This window comes from Fusarium poae, chromosome 1 (genome assembly GCF_019609905.1).
Source record: "Fusarium poae strain DAOMC 252244 chromosome 1, whole genome shotgun sequence".
In the NCBI taxonomy this organism is placed as follows: Eukaryota; Fungi; Ascomycota; class Sordariomycetes; order Hypocreales; family Nectriaceae; genus Fusarium; species Fusarium poae.
In genome coordinates, this window is record NC_058399.1 from 11,683,823 (window position 1) to 11,703,573 (window position 19,751).

The 19,751-nt window shown below is 47.0% G+C and overlaps 8 protein-coding genes across 8 annotated transcripts; 5 read left to right on the forward strand and 3 right to left on the reverse strand.

Annotated features, from left to right (window-relative positions):
- Positions 1-319: 319 nt before the first annotated feature.
- FPOAC1_003798 (uncharacterized protein) lies at positions 320-2,120 on the forward strand (the record flags this gene model as incomplete). Its single annotated transcript, XM_044848353.1, has 3 exons — positions 320-1,214; positions 1,267-1,914; positions 1,966-2,120. 3 exons carry the CDS (start codon positions 320-322, stop codon positions 2,118-2,120), a joined length of 1,698 nt encoding a protein of 565 aa, XP_044714269.1.
- A 349-nt stretch (positions 2,121-2,469) lies between these two features.
- On the reverse strand, positions 2,470-7,202 carry FPOAC1_003799 (uncharacterized protein; the record flags this gene model as incomplete). Its single annotated transcript, XM_044848354.1, has 4 exons — positions 2,470-2,703; positions 2,757-6,889; positions 6,955-7,087; positions 7,143-7,202. The coding sequence occupies 4 exons, from the start codon at positions 7,200-7,202 to the stop codon at positions 2,470-2,472; spliced, it is 4,560 nt and encodes a 1,519-aa protein (XP_044714270.1).
- Positions 7,203-8,560: 1,358 nt separating this feature from the next.
- Positions 8,561-9,565, reverse strand: FPOAC1_003800 (uncharacterized protein; the record flags this gene model as incomplete). The annotated part of the gene is made up of 1 exon (XM_044848355.1): positions 8,561-9,565. The coding sequence occupies one exon, from the start codon at positions 9,563-9,565 to the stop codon at positions 8,561-8,563; it is 1,005 nt and encodes a 334-aa protein (XP_044714271.1).
- Positions 9,566-9,692: 127 nt separating this feature from the next.
- Positions 9,693-13,004, forward strand: FPOAC1_003801 (uncharacterized protein; the record flags this gene model as incomplete). The annotated part of the gene is made up of 4 exons (XM_044848356.1): positions 9,693-10,926; positions 10,983-11,509; positions 11,572-12,237; positions 12,297-13,004. 4 exons carry the CDS (start codon positions 9,693-9,695, stop codon positions 13,002-13,004), a joined length of 3,135 nt encoding a protein of 1,044 aa, XP_044714272.1.
- A 1,749-nt stretch (positions 13,005-14,753) lies between these two features.
- On the forward strand, positions 14,754-15,447 carry FPOAC1_003802 (uncharacterized protein; the record flags this gene model as incomplete). Its single annotated transcript, XM_044848357.1, has 3 exons — positions 14,754-14,933; positions 14,994-15,293; positions 15,379-15,447. The coding sequence occupies 3 exons, from the start codon at positions 14,754-14,756 to the stop codon at positions 15,445-15,447; spliced, it is 549 nt and encodes a 182-aa protein (XP_044714273.1).
- A 721-nt stretch (positions 15,448-16,168) lies between these two features.
- Positions 16,169-16,753, forward strand: FPOAC1_003803 (uncharacterized protein; the record flags this gene model as incomplete). Its single annotated transcript, XM_044848358.1, has 1 exon — positions 16,169-16,753. The coding sequence occupies one exon, from the start codon at positions 16,169-16,171 to the stop codon at positions 16,751-16,753; it is 585 nt and encodes a 194-aa protein (XP_044714274.1).
- A 950-nt stretch (positions 16,754-17,703) lies between these two features.
- FPOAC1_003804 (uncharacterized protein) lies at positions 17,704-18,207 on the reverse strand (the record flags this gene model as incomplete). Its single annotated transcript, XM_044848359.1, has 1 exon — positions 17,704-18,207. One exon carries the CDS (start codon positions 18,205-18,207, stop codon positions 17,704-17,706), a length of 504 nt encoding a protein of 167 aa, XP_044714275.1.
- A 943-nt stretch (positions 18,208-19,150) lies between these two features.
- FPOAC1_003805 (uncharacterized protein) lies at positions 19,151-19,437 on the forward strand (the record flags this gene model as incomplete). The annotated part of the gene is made up of 2 exons (XM_044848360.1): positions 19,151-19,165; positions 19,222-19,437. The coding sequence occupies 2 exons, from the start codon at positions 19,151-19,153 to the stop codon at positions 19,435-19,437; spliced, it is 231 nt and encodes a 76-aa protein (XP_044714276.1).
- Between the last annotated feature and the right edge of the window lie 314 nt (positions 19,438-19,751).

The window sequence follows — 19,751 nt, forward strand, 5'->3', positions numbered from 1 at the left end:
AGGACCAAAGATAATTGGTGGTCAACATCCCGGTCCTAGTGCTCAGTTTCAGGTAGCTTATATTTTAAGCTGACGTTGACTGCCGTTATTGTGGAGTATAGTAACGGCATTGTAACGGCTTATCGGTATCCGCAACAGTAGCTGTGATATAGGAAGTTTTGTATCTAGGAGAATATATTATTTAAGAACAGTAGAGGAAGTTGAGAAAACCTATTCCAACCTCTAATCATCGTCTCTCGTTCATTGTCTCTCGCTTACCCTTCACATCGTTATCATTCATCCTGCTTACATTCCTTAAAACGCAATCCGTTTGTCAGTCATGCAGCTGTATCATCTACTTTTAGCCTTTTTACTTGGGCTTCACCAAGCCAAAGCCCATCCTTCATCTCTCGATCGCCGCGCAGTTTGCGATGGAAACACTCCTTCCACTCGATCAGCATGGTGTGACCACTCGGTTGACACTGATTACTACACCGAGGTGGTTGATACCGGTGTAACCAGGGAGTATTGGCTGGAACTGACTGACGTTACCGTTGCTCCGGATGGTGTTTCACGTTCAGCAATGGCCGTCAACGGTACTATTCCAGGCCCTACATTATTCGCGGATTGGGGCGATACTGTCGTCGTTCATGTGATCAATCATTTGAACACATCTCTCAACGGTACCAGCATGCACTGGCACGGTATTCGCCAGAACTACACCAACCAATACGATGGCGTTTCGTCTATAACCCAGTGCCCTTCAGCAGTTGGGGAGACCGTTACCTACACCTGGAAAGCTACCCAGTATGGCTCATCATGGTACCATTCTCATTGGGCTCTCCAAGCCTACCAAGGCATCTTTGGCGGTATCATTATCAATGGTCCCGCTACTGCAGACTACGATGAAGATCTGGGTATGGTCTTTTTGAACGATTGGGATCATCAGACTGTGGACGAGCTATACCATACAGCCCAGACGGAAGGACCTCCTTCACTGAACAACGGACTTATCAACGGTACCAACGTGTTTGGTGAAGACGGTAGCTCGTCCCAGACTGGGTCTCGTTTCAATGTATCTTTCGAGTCTGGCACATCATACCGTATGCGATTGGTGGGCGCTGCAGTTGACACGCATTGGAAATTCTCCATCGACAACCACACCATGACAGTCATTGCGGCTGATTTGGTGCCGGTGGAACCTTATGAAACAACAGTTCTGGACATCACCATGGGTTAGTACTTTCGCTTATTTTGCAATATCAGGTTTTAGCTAACACTACTTAGGTCAACGATACGATATCATTGTCACCGCTGACCAAGCGGACGTTGCTGACAATTTCTGGATGCGTGCTATTCCCCAATCGGCCTGTTCTGAAAACGACTCTACGGACAACATCAAGGGCGTCGTTTACTATGGCGATAGTCCTGGCACACCCTCTACAACAGGATACGACTACATAGATAGCTGTGACGACGAAACACCTAATCTAGTCCCCTATGTCTCCAAGACGGTTGATGACGCCGATTGGAGTGATCTTGAGACAGCTTCAGTTGGAAAGAATGCTGCTGGTCTATTCAAGTGGATGCTCAACAGTACCAGCATGGTCATGGACTGGAAAAACCCGACGCTAGCGCAGGTTATGAACGGGACCACTGATTTCGAGACGGAGAATGCAGTGATTGAGTTGAGCGAGCCAAACAAGTGGGTTTACTTTGTTATCGAAACTGGTCTAGGAGTTCCGCACCCCATTCACCTTCACGGCCATGACTATTTCATTCTGGCTCAAGGAACTGGTGCCTACTCGTCTTCGGTAACTCTCAACACAAACAACCCACCTCGTCGCGACACGGCCATTCTCCCAGGAAACGGGTATCTTGTCATGGCTTGGGAAACGGATAATCCTGGTGTATGGTTGTGCCATTGCCATATTGGTAAGTTTAATGACTCGTGGGATATCTCTCATCTTGCTAAGCATTCTATAGGTTGGCACGCTTCTGAGGGATTTGCTTTACAGTTTGTTGAGCGTGCGAGTGAGATTCCTGATATTACGACATCAAGTTATGTTTCCGATGTTTGCGATAGCTGGACGTCTTTTCAGAACGAGTACTCGATTGAGCAGGAGGATTCTGGCATCTAAGTAGTGAAGTTTATGTGATCAACCTTTGTAATTATATTAATACTAATATTGTATCTGTGATAAATTCTTTCACGTTTTAGTCTTTGTCAGTCCTATTTGTCTCCATCTCTTGCGCGGCCTTGCAAATATTTATCTTATCTAGGGGAGTGAAGGCATCAACTGCTTCATTTGCCACGCCAAGATACCTGAAAAGGTATACAGGAGAGTTTGACATGCATGTAGACCGGTTCCAGTAAAGTGGGATCGGGTTCATTTTAAGACAAAACTGGGTTAAAGAGGTTTAAATGGTTTGAAGATACATAGTAAAAGTTCATATTTCATTTGTACCGTTTCAATTCACATCAGTGGTCTAATCACTCGACCAGTCTCCTTCAGAATCATCATCCTCCACTAGCGCTATATCAGGAGAAACCTTAGGCGACTCAGGCTTCTCTTCTTCATCATTGTCTTCCTTAAACATGGTTCCTTTCATTTTCCAGTTATCGTGGTAGGGGTGGAGTTTCTCCTTGTAACGGCTACACTTGAAACAAAAAGCAAGTAGTATGTCACAATCACGACATTCATAATCTACACCATATACTCCCTAATACGTTATAAGTAATTAAGACAAAGTTAAGGTTTGAGTTGGAGACTTACAAATAGACAAACATCGCAATATGACAATGGGAGGCGCGCTGCCTCTTTGGAAACATGAGCCTTTTCGTCCCAATCCTCATCCTTCTCAGTAGCCAGTAGTAGCTGGACAGCGTCATCGTCGGCGCCGTGATACCTTGCCATCTTGAGTGGTGACCACTTGGCGTCGTCCCAAGTCCGTCCTTGGATCCACGGATCTGCGCCATGATCCAGTAGGAGCTTTATCATATCAGCCTTGACAGAGTTTGGGTTTCCCCAGTTGTCACACGGTCGACAAGCCCACAGAAGCGGTGTCCAGCCGTCCCCATCTGGCTGGTTGATAGATATCTCTCCTTGAGATTCAGACAGAATGAGTTCGACCAAGTCTTTGTTTCCTGTCGCTACCGCAAAGTGAAGAGCTGTCTGACCGAGTACGGTCTTGTTGGCGATACCGACATTGTCAGCGGATTCTGAGTCCAACAGAAGCCTCACGTGCTCGGGTGAACGTAAGGATGCAAGGTGAAGCGGTTGTCGCCCCCACGGATCTGGGTGCCGGGTATCAGCGCCCCTTTCAAGAAGGAGTTTAATTATATCCAGAGAACCGTGGAGAATCGCCGAGTTCAAGGCTGATCCCAGAATCCCCCCATGGATGTTCACATCAACATTCGTCTGGGTGAGAAGGTATCGAGCAATCGCGTCCTTTTGATCTATCGTTGAGTCCGCCCACTCAAACACTGCCTGTAAGGATGTTCCGTGCATCCAATCGTGGACGAGGTCCACATCAGCACCCCTCGAGATGAGCAGTTTAGACATTTCGATATCACCCGCGGCTACAGCTCGATGTAGAGCCGCGCCATGAACGCCATCCGTAGCGTTAATGTCAGCTTTCATATCTAGGAGAAGCTCAACGAATGGTATATCTCTGTTCGCAACAGCACGATCAAGGATCGTTTGCCTTCGTTTGTTCCTGAATTTCAAGTTCGCTCCGCGGTTGATAAGGCGTTTGGCGATAGGCAAAGGCGTTGGTGCCTTCATGCAATGAATTACCGTATCGCCAAAGCTGTCCACGATTTCGAGATCAACATTGTACTCCAACAAGATCTTGATGCTCTCCTCCCGTTTCTTGACTGCAGCCACGATAAGAGGTGAAGCACCCTTTGGCGTTTTTATGTTGGAGTCAGCGCCTGCCTCGAGAAGCATTCGTATCATTTCAGTAGAACCATTATATGCTGCCATGTGTAGTGCAGTGTAGCCTGTGTCCCAGAAGTCTCCTTCAGGACATCTAGTATCGACGAAGGGTTTGTACGAGAGTATTAACTTAACAGCATCTAAATGGTTGTGATACGCGGCAAGATATAGTGGTGTACCATCAGGGCTGGATGAGTCAACGTTGACCCCTGCATCAAGCAAGACCTTGAGAGGTTCAATCAAGTCGTAGCATTTGTGAATTGGCGCCCATCCTGAATCTTGCGCCAGCGTAGGATCCGCTCCAGCATCGATTAATAGCTTGGCCATTTCGGCGTGATTCTCGACAGCACTCATGCACATTGGCGTAGACCCTTTGTTGTTGCGTTGATCACATTTAGCGCCTTTTTGAATGAGGCGTTTGGCTATGTCGAGGTAGCCCCCCTCTGCTGCTGCTATGAGGGGAGACCCATGGAAACCTGGGATTTCCAGCATGACGTCGAGATTGGCTTCTTGTTCGATGAAAACCTCTACTACGTCCTGTTGACCTGACATGGTAGCGTAGACAATGAGTGGTTCATCACCCGACTGGATATGGGCCCCGTTATCAATGAGTGTGCGACAAATACTGGTAAACCCACGCTTTGCTGCTACTCCCAGAGCGGTTGATGGATGCCGCCCTGAGACTTTGCAATTAGGGTTTACCTCATACTTCAGAGCGATATCCAGGCACTTCGATAATGACAGGTCGGCCATAGTAAACATTGCCAATTCGTCCTTCTCTGTCAGAGGTACCTCGAGGATCGTTCTGTCGGCACCAGCTACCAGAAGAGCCTCCATTACTGCATGTTGGCCTGTAATTGCTGCCGTCCAAAGGGCTGTAGCTCCTCCTTTATCTTGTTTGTCGATCGCTGCTGTTTCCAAGGTTTTGATCATGTTGACCCGTCCGAATTTCGCTGCCACTAACAACGGTGGTGTGTCTTTCCAGTTGGTGTTGATAAAGTCGAGATCAGCACCGTGGCTTTTGAGGGACTTCACAGCCTCGTGACTGTTCCCAGCGATTGCACAATGAATGGGAGGAGGATACCGTGGGTTAGTCACGTCTGTGTCTGCCCCAGCTTGCAGGATCGTTTCCAAAAGATCAGCTGGGCCGAGGTAAGCAAGGCGCGATGTCAGGAAACCTGGCCATTGAATCTTCTCGAAGTGTTCAATTGCATATCCCACCAGGACTCTGCATACGCCAAACTCCGCCGATCTTGATGCAGTAATCATAGCACCGAGACAGTCAGATAGTTCCAAACTCGAGTTCCTCAACAATACCTCCACAACCTTCTCGTGACCATGCCTGGCTGCCTCAGTAATAGCCAAAGAGACCGAAACTGTATCTTTGAAGCTTGGGGTCTCAACGGTGCTAGCCACCAGTTTATCGAAACCCAACGAAGCGACTATAGGGAGTGAGGTTATAAATGAGCTCTTTGCGCGCATGTGGAGGTTGGAGAAGTGCCAATTAGCTGCTGCCCAGCATCTTAGTGATTTCTCATCCTGAAGGAAATTGGTCATGTTCAATGTCAAAGGAATAGAGTTTCCTGTCGGATAACCTTGGTGATAGTGCCACCGCCAGTACTGAATGGCGTAAGAGGAAATATTTAAGGGGCTTTCGAATATCGGGTTGGCACGAAAGGAACCTCTGCAAGCGTTCAAAATTTCTTCTTGGACCTTGGGTAAAGAGAGATGGCGAGCACAAAGGTCGGCGATCGTTCTGTGATCCTCATCCGGGGAGGATAAGGTGTACCATGGAGAGTGATTGTTGGGCTTAACAGATGTGAAGACATCTCGGCCACCTGGATGGCTTAACCTAATAAAACCATCATCGACGGATATCAATGGGCCAAGACAATGCTTTGCATCCCGCATGAGATCTGTAGAGGGGCTCGGTTCAAACGTCAAGTCCATCAAGTGGTCAAGAGTGAGCGCACTGGCCAGCTCTCCCGGAGACAATGGTCGAGCCGACCGTAATAACCACATTATAAGGTTTCTAGCCCATGGCCGCTTTCCTTCTGCCACTGTGTCTAATGCCTTTTCGAAGATCACAGTTGCTGATAGCGGGGTTAAAGATTCCAACTCTTCTTCTAGAGCTTTTATTGTCGAATGGCATGGACTGATGACAAGCCACTCACGGAGAAGATCTCGTAATAAGTTATCGTCCCTACATGAAGCTAGCAGATGGCAGAGGGCAGGCTCGACGTGGTGGAATTGCGGTCGTTCCTGATATAACGAAGATAGGAAGTCCAATTTGGCCTCTTCACCTAGATCGTCCGTTGAGCGTGTCAGATCTATGACCGGGAAATGGGAGAGGGATTCGCGAATGTGGCTATCATCTTCGGTTGTTATCAGGATCTTGAAGCTTTGCTCAGAAAGCTCAGCAATGCTTAGAATCTCGGAGATGAACCAATGGCTAGATTCGTCGCAGTGGTCCAACCCATCCAGGATCCAGATGACATCACCAACCCTTCCCAAATCTCTCCTTATTCTATCAAGGAATAAGAATGCATCTTTGTCAGTCCAGCAATCGCTGAAATCAGGTGGCTGGATGTCTCTGAAAATTGTTGACAATGAGGATGAAATCTGACTCAGGGTCTGAACCACAAAGGTCCTGGCCATGGCACCAATCGAGTTCCGGCGTACATCAAACTTATCAAATTTGAAGTACAGTGTAGAGCAGAACTTTGTCCCTTTCTTTGCTTGTTGGAGCTTTTTGAATGCATACTCAGATGCACCGGAATAGCCGATGGTGCCATAGAGGAGTAAGAGATTCGTTCCTTCGGATTGATGCCACGCCTGAAAGGTTTGGTCTTTGTCTAACCAGTCGAAGTTATGGCCTTCACTAGCTGTGCTTGTTGGTGGGTAAACAGGAGATGCCTGGAATCGGACAGCGTGGAAGAAATTTGATAGGCGGTCAGTCTGCCAGGGGACTACTCAAAGCAGATCAGCAATCATGACGGTGAAGGCTAGGTTTCGATATAGGTCTTCCACGCACACGATGTAACCATTACATCTTCCCCAAACAAGGATGTCTCATCCACCTCATGGATCAACTCTTTATGTGTTTTGTCTCTTAATATAACTTGCTCAAGCGGGATTCCGAAGGATGTGGTCCATTGGCCAAAGATCTATAATAGTAGCGAATCAGACTAGGGCGATCTTCGCCGGACCTTCTTTGCTCACCTTATCCACAGGCTCGGTCTTAGTTGAGACCACATTAGTGATGTTTGCGCGGGTCAGCATTCTGGTTTGTAAGAAGGAATGGTTTATATCAACGATACATCTCGCAAGGCTCGTCATACACCTGCTGCTCGTCTTGGAATCATTTCCTGACAATAACCGGAGCTGCGTAGCCAACTTGTCTATCTCCCTACGGTTATTAGGAGTTCTGTGTGGACAGCCAAAAAACATCTATAAGAGTATGAGAAACATTTCATGACTAGCGACCTGTATACCATACCAAAAAGTGAGTTTGGGATATGATGTCAGAGAAGTGAGTTGGGTCTTGAGCCGCAAGTATCAGGGCCTGTGTATTTTATGTCAGTGTGATGGCCATACCGAATCCCATCATCATGATACATGCTTTCTTTACGATAATTCCTCCGATATCATGTGAAAGAAATGCAAATGGACGTGGCTATGGGCTCGTCGGTTAGTTCTTGTTTGTCTCAATGAGAATCATGTCCACTCACATGTTTCTGGACACGTCTGATCGAAGAAAGTCGTTGGAGGAGCGAGGATGCTATTTCTGTAATAATATCGTGGGGGTGTACCGCTCCAGTAACCTTGTCCGCAATGTTGTGATGAATTATTATCCGGCCACTCCATTTCTGCTTCGCTGACAGATCTTGAATCCAACTACGGTTCGTGGAGGAAATCCAGGGCTTTTCGCCAAACCCACACAAGCCATGGATTGCGACAATGCTATCAGGAACAGGATGGCTTAGTTGCATGTCCAGTAAAGTCGTTGGGTCATGTCTTACTCAATTTCTTTCTTCTTAATCGGGGTACTGGAGCTATCCGCATCGTCCAATGTATTCTCTCCTTTGATCGAGTCCTCTTCCCCCATTATGAGCCGGTATATGGGAATATCACTTGTGAGGGTCAGCTAGCCAGACAATGCCGTACGCAAGATTGGTTCTGGAAGTAGATAAAAATTTCCCCGCGCGGCGACCTTCAACATGAAGAAAAGATTGACTGCTGCCTGATGGATCCTCCATGTCCTGCCTTTGACGTGTCACACGGGCGGTAAGATTAATTGGATCGCTTAGTGAATTATGGTGGGAACATATATCATGAGGTTCGGGAGCAGAGCTATTGAGTGGTGGAAATGATGATATGACCATCAGCTTACCCACCCAGCTGAAAATACTTATTAGATCATAGGCTGCTACTTTGACAATCCCTGTCAGAACTGGAAGATCACCATTCGCTTAGCCATTGTGAACGAAAGAGATATTATGATTGGTCTTTCCACAATGAATATATTTCGTACCATCAATGTACTGATCTCGGATCAGGCTCTAGGAACGGAACCCAGAGGAACGGTCTTTGACAAGTTGCTGGTACACTCCTATCCCGGTTCTCCTTGGTCGTTGTACTCAGATTAAGACACCCATCTTTGTAGTCTTGACACTCCCTTCAACAATGTTTTCCGATGTGATATCGCAAATTGCATCAAGATCAAGGTCCCCAAGTTTCTCTTCCATGTCTTGGTACCTATTACTCGTTGGATCCATAGTTGGGTCGAAAAGTACTGGGTCATCTGGAGGGGTAGCACCAACCAACCACTCCAGCGATGTTTTCCAATCCGCTTTGGCTTTGAGCGTTACCATGCACTGAAAGAGGTCCTCGTCGTTCCTCTTCAGTAAAACTGCTGTCTTCATCGAAACGGGCACTCCAGCCTTGGTTTCAGGATTCTCTATAAGTGTCCATGACGCGCAGTTGGCCTTACCGTAGTTGCGGCCGCGCAGGTCGATGGACCCTACAAGAGATGCCGCGTAGCTCGTTTCCCTCTGAACTTCACGGTTGCGTTTCAAAGCGCTCCCTACATTGGCCCCGGCGCCGCCCACGCTGACATTCAACTCTCCTCCAGTCGTGGTTGTCTCCGTTTGTTTCATGGGGGCAATGCGAAGGTTGCTGTTGGGTGACAAGGCAAAGACCTCGGGGTCTCGGTCCTTTCCAGAAAACCTCAGCTCAATATCGACGTGTGAAATACGCCGTGCCTGCTTTCGTGGATCGAAGCGAAACTGGAGGACCAACAAGGTAGAAAAGACATCCTTCTCTTTGCCTTCAGATGCGAAGAAGCCGTGAATGATATCGATCGTAGAGCAGCGGATATCAACAGCGCTTTTGCGCTCTATAACGTTCTCGCGCTGGTTTGGGCTATTTGGGTCGTTTTGCGTGTGAAACCCGCTACCTTTGTCTCCTTGGGGTGTGAGAGGGATGCCAAATGAGACATTTCCCTCATTGTTGAGCCCGTATTCAAAATTCTGAGTCAGATCGTGAGCCTCCATTGCAGTGTTCAAGTGAAATGATCCACGAGTTCTGTGAGGGAGGGCTGGTTTCTGAGGGTTTTCATTAGTGTGGGATACAAAAGGGTACATGTGCCAGGATTATTCATTAAGCCCCTGTCAACCGTGCCCCTCATGACTAGGGTTGAAAGACGATCTTTCAATTAAAATCTACCCTCTCTAGTCTGTCCAGTCAGGCAGTCAAACACAAACACTGAAAATGACGCAGCAAATAATGCCGTCGCCAAATCGCAGATTTGAAGACAACGGCGATAGTGACAGCGACTATCAGGATGATGACGATGTCAGGGTCGGGTCCGTCTACGTCCCGGAAACTGATGAGGTTCGTATCACGTTCGACGATATCATAAATCGTGCGAGGGCGAAGACCCTCAATGTATCGACACAGCCGTATCGGGAAGAGTTTTTGACTAAATATGGTGACATATTAGAGAAGAAGACGAGGGACTCAGGCCAGACAATTCTTCACATGTGTGCAGGAGTGCCTGGAGTCAATTCCCTGCCTCGCTGTCTCCTCAAATGGAATGGCTCATTGCTCAACGTTCGGGATGAAGCAGATAAAACCGCCTTGCATATTGCCATTTCTAAGAAAAATACTGGCTTTGTCAATGTTGTCCCCAAGGCGATCCAAGATCTGGATCCATTCCTTGCCATGACATATCATCACAAGCAAAACTGCATCCACATGGCAATATATCATAATCTTGAAGCTGAACAGACTATCAAGCTTATTGACGAAGCGTCTGAGGGGACACTGAGCGCCACAGACCAGAACGGCTTGACACCTCTTCACATGGCGGTCGACTACAAGGATGCATCCGAATCACGCTTGAGGATCGTCCAAGCCCTTCTTCGGCGTGGAAATACTGCTTTGAATGTACATACTCAGGAGCCAAAGGGGCTTTCTGTGTATCAATACCACGAATTCACCAAAAAACAATGGCTCGACAAGGTTTCTGCCGGTCAGCAATTAGAAGGGAAACGGCACAATGAACCAGGGCTTGAGTTGCAAGACCACAGATTGAACCGTCTGAGAGACAAAGGGTCTGGTCACGCCGATCTATACAACCAAGGCGTTGGTGGCCACAAAGGAAGCTCGACAGGTCTCCACCCAACAGATTTCGAAATAATTGATAGACCGTTGGGCATGGAGACTGATCAGGGGCACATACCATCCGGTGAGAGTTCTCGAGGAGAGGACGAGTTCAGACTGCAGAGGAGGTCTACGGCAGGGCATGTTGACCAGCCAGTAGAGAAGGCCATGAGAAGGCCACAGAAGGAGGGGCAGAGACCTGACTATGCAAAGAAGATACAACAAGAAGTTATGCTTCATTACCTACGTACAACTATGAACACTGGCAATACAGCCCAGCATCTCACTACCAGGGACCAAAGGAAGGCTGTGAGGTTTCTTTATGGCCACAACTTGGAAAGTAAGAATGGGTTTTCCTCATCAGAGTTGGCAGCACTAATTCTCCCCTCATTCTAGATATCAATTTGTGTTTTAACTACTCCCAGGGTCCAACAGATATCTCCGAGGAGTCATTTACTCAGAGCTATAATCACATTAACTTCAGCCCTTTCCTACGCTATGTCTCATTCCGTAGGATCAAGCTTCAAAGACCAACCCCTCGAACCAGAACCCCAAGGCTGGCCAATATGAGATCTCAAAAGTCCAACACTGGTCGAGGTATAACTGATTTAACTGTACTATTCAGCTGGCTCAGACGCAAAAACGTTGAGCGGATCCTTAAGGTTATTGTGGACGACTTGGAAGACCCGCCACATAGCGACAAGGCAATTGAGGAATGCCTGACCAACTTTCACGTTGAGATCTTAGATTGGCGCAAGGTTGATATTTGTCCCGAAACTATATTCACCGCCTGTCCCAATGTGCGACAGCTATATCTCAGATGGAGTGGTAATAGAGCGGTCTTGAGAGCCTGGGGAGAGCTGGATGGACTTGCCAGGCTTGCGAATCTGGAAGAAGTACACATCGTATGGGACAACGAGCAGGTATGTGCTTCTGACAAGGACATATACACGAGTTACCTTTACTAAAACCAGGATTGCTGTAGGCATTGGAGTCGGATGACCGTATCAAGATTTACCTACGTGATTTCGAAGCACGATTAGCTAAGGCGGTAGCCCCGAGTAAGGATGGTACATCAGAGTCTACCAACCCAGACGCCAACAGCCCAAATGTGAACGACCCAAAGGTCGGCAAGAAAAAAGCCAAGAAAAAGTCCGACGAGAAAGCATCTGAAGAACCAAGAATCATTCTTGTCAGCGCATGCAAGGCAGATACGCCTGGCAGGGAGCGACTCATCCAGCAAGGCGCTTCTGCAAATAGCCAAAACCGTACTAATGACATGAATGAGCAGTCTAACAAATGGCTCAACTGCATGGACAGCTTCGCAGACGAGATTCAGAATATACGCCCCGAGCTTACCAAATCGGTACAAGACATCAAAGTGGCTCTGATAGACGATGGAGTAGATCCTCACGTCGAGTCTCTGAGGGGTAAGATCCACGGCGGAGAATCATTTGATACCGCGAGTGAGAACGGACCAAGCCCCTACTACACATCTGTCAGGGGTCACGGCACAGTCATGGCGGATATGATCTGCAGAGTGTGTCCAATGGCCAAGCTTTTTGTATACAAGCTCGAGACACACTCGAGTCTTATTTCTACCACAAACATCCGGGGCCAGGAACAAATTGCTGCGGAGACCGCGGCTTTGGTAAGTCTTTACAAGTAGCTTTGCAGAATCATATTCGACTAACGCAACCACTTCAACAGGCTGTCAGGGCAGCGATAAACCAGAAAGTAGACATCATCTCCATGTCATGGACAGTCAGAGATACCGAACATAACCGTGAAGCCATCAACAGTCTTCGTGATGCTACCAAGGACGCCCTCAACGCGGGTATACTTCTCTTCTGCGCTGCCGCTGATACAGGTGCTATTGGTGAAACCGAATACCCGTGGTCTTATGACCAGAATCGGATCTTCCGCATAGGCGCTGCAACTGCGGATGGCCGAGCATGGAGTCGGACTGGCGACCCACACAATCTGACATTCATGGTGCCCGGCCACCGGGTGGTATCGCGAAACCCCCACCGAGAGGGAGCCTTGCCAGACGATTTCCAGGAAAGGACTGGCTCATCTGTGGCCACGGCCTTGGCAGCTGGTCTAGCGGCTGTTGTTCTGTATTGTGTGCGCCTCGGGGCTTCACATGCCGAGAAGGAAACAAGCCAACGTGGAAGATCAACGACAGCTGTTAGCTACCAAGATTTGGAGCGGCTCAAGATACAAAAGAACATGCGCAGAGTGCTGTGTTCGATCGGTCTCGATGATACCCAGCAACGTTTTATTGAAGTATGGCGACGCTTTGAGAGTCCAGCTCAGGAGTTAAAGAAGCCTGGCGTGAATAGTTCAGATAGAGCCATGGATATAGTGGCTACGTTAGCCAGGGATCTTGTTTCCGGTATGCCTGCGGGGGGGTAATTAGTAGTTTTGTAAATATTCAAAGTTCTATATTCTCAATTGGTGTAAACTCCTGCTTTATAATATTGGCGAGAGAAACTAAAATTCAAAGAGGTAGCCTTCATCTCAGTGCATCAGTGGGGAAAGATTTAGAGTGGCATAGCGAAGAAGCAAGTAGAAGCATTAGATAACTCCATTGGCGATGCAGCGAATCACTTGATGGCGAAACACAAAGCCTTGTCGGGCAATTTTTCCAGCTCGGACTAATCCCTGTTGCTGAATCCGAGCGTGCATGGGCGGTGCGACAGCCGCTTTTGCCGAGGTCCCGTTATTCCGAATTATACCTATGTCTCTCGCAAAGGATAGGTCTACTTCAATCGACGGATGCAGGCCTTTCACCCATTCTCCATAGTTAAAATTGCTAGTCTAGAAATCCAACCTATAAGACTGGAAGACACTCTTGACGCCAAGATCGTAGTCTTCTCTACTCCGAACTTGTCTCCAGTATAAATGAATTTTACATGAGGAAAAGGATACCCGAACGAATGCAGTCATCAAGACCCTTGCTATCAACAACAGCTAATGAAAATGTGAGAGGCTTTGACATTGACGTAGCATGCATGCCCGTGGAAAGGTACCCATCTTCATAAATAATCATTGACGGCAGTGTAACCATTGGTCAAGTTCGGTTGCTTATTTTTGTTGTCTTTATAAAGTCGCAGTGAGACAGAGTATAACGCATCGGCAATACTAAACTCAACACAGCTAGTTAGTAGCAATCCCGAACGAAAGTAAGCGCTTGTGCCTATTTTGGACTTGTGCTTGCATAAGTACTGCAAGCATCCTGCAGCATTACCTATGGAGCTTGCAGGGCATTAGCGTCTTTGAGACATGGGGTATAATTTGCCATCTGCTTCAGTGTTCCTCTTTATAGATTCAATGCACATATAAAAGACAGCCCAGACGAGACTAGTCTCCGTAAACGGTAAGTGAGATTCCAGACCTACTATCTGTGTAGGTTTAGGGCAGAAAGCGCAGGGATCAAATTTAGGCTGATGATCTAATCCGAAATGGAATAATCTAAAGATCTAGGTAGACATAAAGAGACCCAAAGAAAGGTCCCTTGGCATGAGTGTCTAATACGGCAGGTATACTACTAGACTTACTGACAGAAGGATCAGTGCCGAGATGCAGTCAGATAGATAGTACGTTTTCGAAAAGGGGACCCTGCCGCCTGGACTATTTTCATATACACGCTTAGACTATATGCAAACTAACAGTAGTTAGGACTGATATTCTAATTCATGAAAAACCATTTTTGGTAAGAGACTCAAACGAAAGGAAGAGGATCGCCTAGGGAAATAATATTCAAAACATGGGTATTTACTTGAGATATAAAAGTATTGTTTTTACAAGTCATAAGAGAAAAGACCCCACAAATTAAAGGGACTTCGGTTCTGGTGGATTAACAGGGCTCTAGATCATTCTCCATAGATGATCCTAATGCTACCAACCCTGGCCAAATGCTATCCGACGCCCCTTCTGGAAGGTAGTTAGACAGGTCAAGATCGACTACTGCATAGCAATACTATCAACCACTCTTGGCTTATTCGTTATGTGAATAGTCGTAGGATGGGCAACCTGGACAGGAAATAGTATAAAGACAGATGCTTCGTCCAGTTCTTCCGACTTCCTCACTCACCACCATCTCCAACTTCACACTTCCAACTTCACAACATCCTAACAAATACCACCACTACTTCCATCAAGATGTACTTCTCCGGACTCATCCTCACTCTCGCGGCCACTGCATCAGCCGTCGATGTCAGGGCTTGGAAAAGCGATGTCTGCAGTGGATCCTCCAGAGCCTGCGTTGGCCTCAACCCCGGCGTATGCTGTTCCTTCACCGACTCAGCAAACAGTGGCCTACTGAGCATCTCCGTCAACGCTGTGCGTGAAACCTCTTTTTCGTTGGATCGTAGACTCGTCAGAACTAACGGGTAGTAACAGATCCCAAGCTCCTGGCGCATTCGCACTGAGGCCTACACGGGTGGTGGCTGCAGATCCATCGCAAACCAGTATGACTCAAACGGTAAAACAGACGTTTGCATGGCGTACAGCTCGCGACGCGATCGCACGGCAGGAAAGTACTACTTCATCGGCCGCAAACGCGCTGATGACAAGTCATGCCCTGCCAAGGAGACTGATGGCGGAGATTGCAAATCCTTCGTCAAGCCCAACGCGCTTGGCCTCGAGGATGGCACCATGTACAACATTGCTGGTCTTACGGAGGAGAAGATTCAGGAGTTGGTATGTTTCTGCTGTAGCCTTGGAAAAGAGGTGATGATGTGTGTGGTATCGATATTGAATGCTGACTTGCTTCTTTCACTTGTAGGAAGAGATTGCCAACACTGGCGCTGGTCCCGATGCCATTCCTGCCGAGTTCAAGGTCCTCGACGCCTGAGCCGGGGCTTGAAGCCATAACAAAGACCTTTGGTCAGAGCATATCTAGTGACGGGAAATTTAGACCAAGTGTGGTCAAGCTGGATATATAACAGTAGCACGTTATGTCTAGACTTTAGCTTAACAAGAAGTTCAATTGCTTCTTCATTTGTGTCTTCCGTTCTGAGACTCTCGTAGTAGTCCAGGTTAATGGGTTATTGTTATGCAACCTACTTCGAATTATCGTTGATAAAGATGCCCAAGTCACCGATGTGGCTGCGATGCAATATGACGCAAGACGCCGGGATCGTAATACATATGAATTGCAGTGGCTGAGCATTTACTGGCTGCGTTTATGCAAGGACAAGGCTTGACCGTACACGGTTTGTACATCAAGTTAACAGTAATCCCAATTGGTGTAAATGCACGAAAGGGGTGCGGTAAAGTCGTTATCTAAACACGATACGAGTTTTCTGACTTCATTCTAATTGATTGACAAACTTATCTAGGCGCAGAGACGTTCTCATAGGTCAAAACGTACAGTGATCACTAAAGAACCCCTCAGCTTACTCAGAGCCCTCAGCTTACTCAGAGCTAGTATGGCACTGATGGTGTTAACCATGAAGTATAAATACACAGTTACTTTGAATATTTCTATCACGGCTTACCTCTGTTCTTATCCTCTGTTCTTATTTCATGTTCAATTCTTCTATTTTACGTGTATTATACCACAGCCTTCCATCATGAGTCACTCGCAGTCTGCGCCTAGCAAGACATCGCAGCAAATCATAAAACTCTTAGTCTCAACTATCGCACTGTCAATTGTATTCGGTACAATTCTACCAACCAAGTTTCTTCGCCTTCTCCCCGTCATCTCGTCGATTGTCAGTCTACAGTTTGCGTACGATGAATACACATTCCTCGCTTGTTGGACCAAACGTCAATACCAATTACAGGCCAATGAACTTCTGCCGCTATGGTTCACCAACTGGGCGCCATCAGGAACCAAAGTTGTCTTTGGAAGCTTTACATTAAGCTTGGCGAGTGGGCTGGCGAACGTCGTAACTATCTGGAACGATACGGGAGATCAGATCACCACCCTGTCTTACATGGCTGGAACTTTGTTTGCAGCCGGTCATCTGTTTGTTTTTGGACCGAGAGCAATAAAGTTGTTGGCCAAAATTCGGCGAAACGATGATGATGCTCAGAGCACGGAATCGTTAGAGCTGTGGTTGAAGATGCATCTGACAAGATCACTCGTGGTGGACTCTCCAGCTGTTCTTTGCTTCATCATCGGTCTACTAAACGCCACAGAACGTGTTATATAACTTGCAAGAGAGAAAGATGGAGTTTCTGAGATTATGAGCGGGATGATGGTAGTGCTGCACGCAATAAGTCGACGAGGCTGACATTATTCGCCCCCTTGTTATACTGTTAGCACCAGGAGCTACCTCAGTAGTGCTAATAGAGGATGCCTTGGGGGAAATGGTGGTGTTAAGATTGAAATTTTGAGGTTTTGAGGCTTGGTAGTTCAGAGGGCCCTAGGTTTGGGAAACGATCAATGTTATCCACTGCTCCCGGACTGTCGCAGCCGTCTTCTCAAGCAATGAAACAAATCAAAAAGCTGTGCAAGTATCGATCAATTATCACATCATCATGTATGTTGTTGAGTGACAGGCTATTGAGAAAGTGAAAAGGTGTAATGAGGGAATGGATGGGGGTTCCGTTGATAATATTGATCTATCGTCCTCCACAGCGAGTCCAGGCTTATCCTTAACCCTGCAACTTCACATTTGGCCAAAAGGAACATCCAAATTTGTAGAGCCACCTGATCCAAGCTGACGTTGGTGCTGCTACGAAGACATCGGTTTGATCCATGGACCAGTATCTCAGTTGTAACCAATGCCAACACCAATGGAATTGGTACCAGGAGCAGCATGGTTGGTACGCGCACCGCAGCCGCGGAAAGTGCGGGACCAGAACTATGTCGGATGGCAAAGGGGTCAGAGGTCTTGGCAGCAGAGAAGAAAGTGGACGAACAACGAAAACGCACCAATGCTCGAAATACCGACACCATTCATGTATGACCTGTGGACACACTGGTAGGCAAACACATGTTCATGCCCGAAACAAGATTTTCGAAAGGATATGACGGAGGGATGGATCTAGACAGCTCTCAGTACAATGAGAGTCTTGTAACTTTTAGGTTAACAATGAGGCAATAAATAACCTCAATCATGCTTTTACTTATAACTCGTTGTAAAAACTAGCCACTACACTAATCGCTATCTGAAACACCCCAAAGATTATAACCCGGTTCCTGAGTAACAAAACCAACTAGAGACCTAACACTGTCTTGCGTTTCTGCGTCAACAGCTGGATTAGCCGCTAACGCCTTGAGGTCGGAAAATAGCCCATCCTTCAACATCACAACCTTGTCTTCCGTTGGTACCAGTCCCAAAGATCGCCTGTATCGCTCGAATGTCGACGATTCGGCGCGTGGGATCATCACGCGCAAGCAGGCTTCCAGAGAGGACGACTTTTTAGCGCAGTCTTTGAGAATACTCTTCAAGGCGAGCGTGTCTGGGGAAGGTTCCACACTCCATGGGAAACCTTCTTTTGCTTTATCAAAGGCGGCCATGATCCAAGGGAGCTGTGAACACAGGATCTGAATAGGTACAGGTAATGATTCGATGTCTGTGGCTTTTTCACAGATTTCGATAGTCGCTTTGAGCGTGGTTGTTATGTTCGAAATGAGGTGGTGTAGATTCATGACTGCCATGGTGAAAATAGGCTTCGAGGAAACTCGAAATCACCACCGATATTACAAAATAGAGTAGAGTTTTTATTTCTTTCTCTGTTTCTCACATCATCAAAGAGTGATAATGAAGAAGATAAATAATCGTGATGCATTGACTTGTAACTCATTGTGAAACATAGCCACTGCACAGCCTAGTTGTCTTTGCCAATAGATGCCTGACAACCATATCTTCCAAGAGCCCATGGTAAGGCAGAACCGACGTTCTTTAATACGTTGTTATGCTGTTGTTAAAAACGCTCAATCATTTAAGTAATGTTCAGCCTGGTGATTAGCCTTAGTATCTACCTTGACTATACATGATTCAAGCGAAATGCTGAACAGAACTTCCCCACTATTTTCCAAATCTTTGAATTCGACGTTTCTGTTACACAGTGGTCTGACTATCAAAGACAACATCGTGGATTAAGAGAGGGAGATATCGGCTATCCGGCATCCCAAAAGACACGAAGGATCACATACAGATAAAGTTTCTCACCAAGTGGGGAGCCAATCTCACGTTTGGACCAATTCCCTCAAACGGGCTCGTTAATAAGTGGTCATGAAAGATCCACAAGATCAAATTTTATCTAATCAATCAGATAATCAGTGGTGATCTATCCACATCTTAGCGGGTATGGCCAGAGCAACAGACGCTACGCTCACACTTGCTTTCGATCTGACCAGTGGCAAGTTCTTATAGATTTTGTGAGCTGAGAATTTGGCCACATATGCGGAGCTTATCAGATCCTTCAGCTGCCGATGGCCCGGATATCGTAGCCGACTCTTTCTGTCTCGCTTGCTATGACGTTTAGACAATAAAGCCCAGTGGACACTGTTGATAGATTTTCAACTATAAATAGCCACCTCCATAGCTTATTGTCCATAACTGACACAAAGCACTCATCAACTTTGAACCATCAACAACATGTACTCCCCCGCTGTATGCATCTCCCTTCCCAGCGATAGTCTCAATTCTTGAACTAACATATCATCTAGAAACTCTTTGTTGCCGCCATGGCCCTCACCACCTTTGCCTCAGCTAGCCCTGTCGCTGAGAAGAGCAACGCCCAGAGTCTCGAGGCTCGTGGTAGCTGCTTCGGATACGCCAATTATGCCGCTTGTGCTTCTGCTCGTCGACGCTCTTGTCCTCACGGTGTCGGACAGAACCAGTGCTTCACTGCCGCTTCGCGTGCCTGCCAGGAGAACTGCTAAATGCCCAAGAGTTCAGTTCTTGTCGGATTTCTCTGGTTTCAGGATCACAAACGTGAGCAAGATGTTCTAGATCAAACTCAATTCCAACGAACCTGCAATCTTCAACTACAATAAAAACTATTCATATATCCACATTTTATCTTTTGCCGAGTTCTGTTATGTTTATGTGACATAAGTGACTCATAACATCTCCCCTGTCCCTTTCAGTCATCTCAACCCAGCACCGTAATGCGGAGTGAGCTAAGTGAATTAGTCATCATGCTTACAATCAAAAACAAAGCGTGAATTCATTGTCAATTCTTTCTCATTAATTA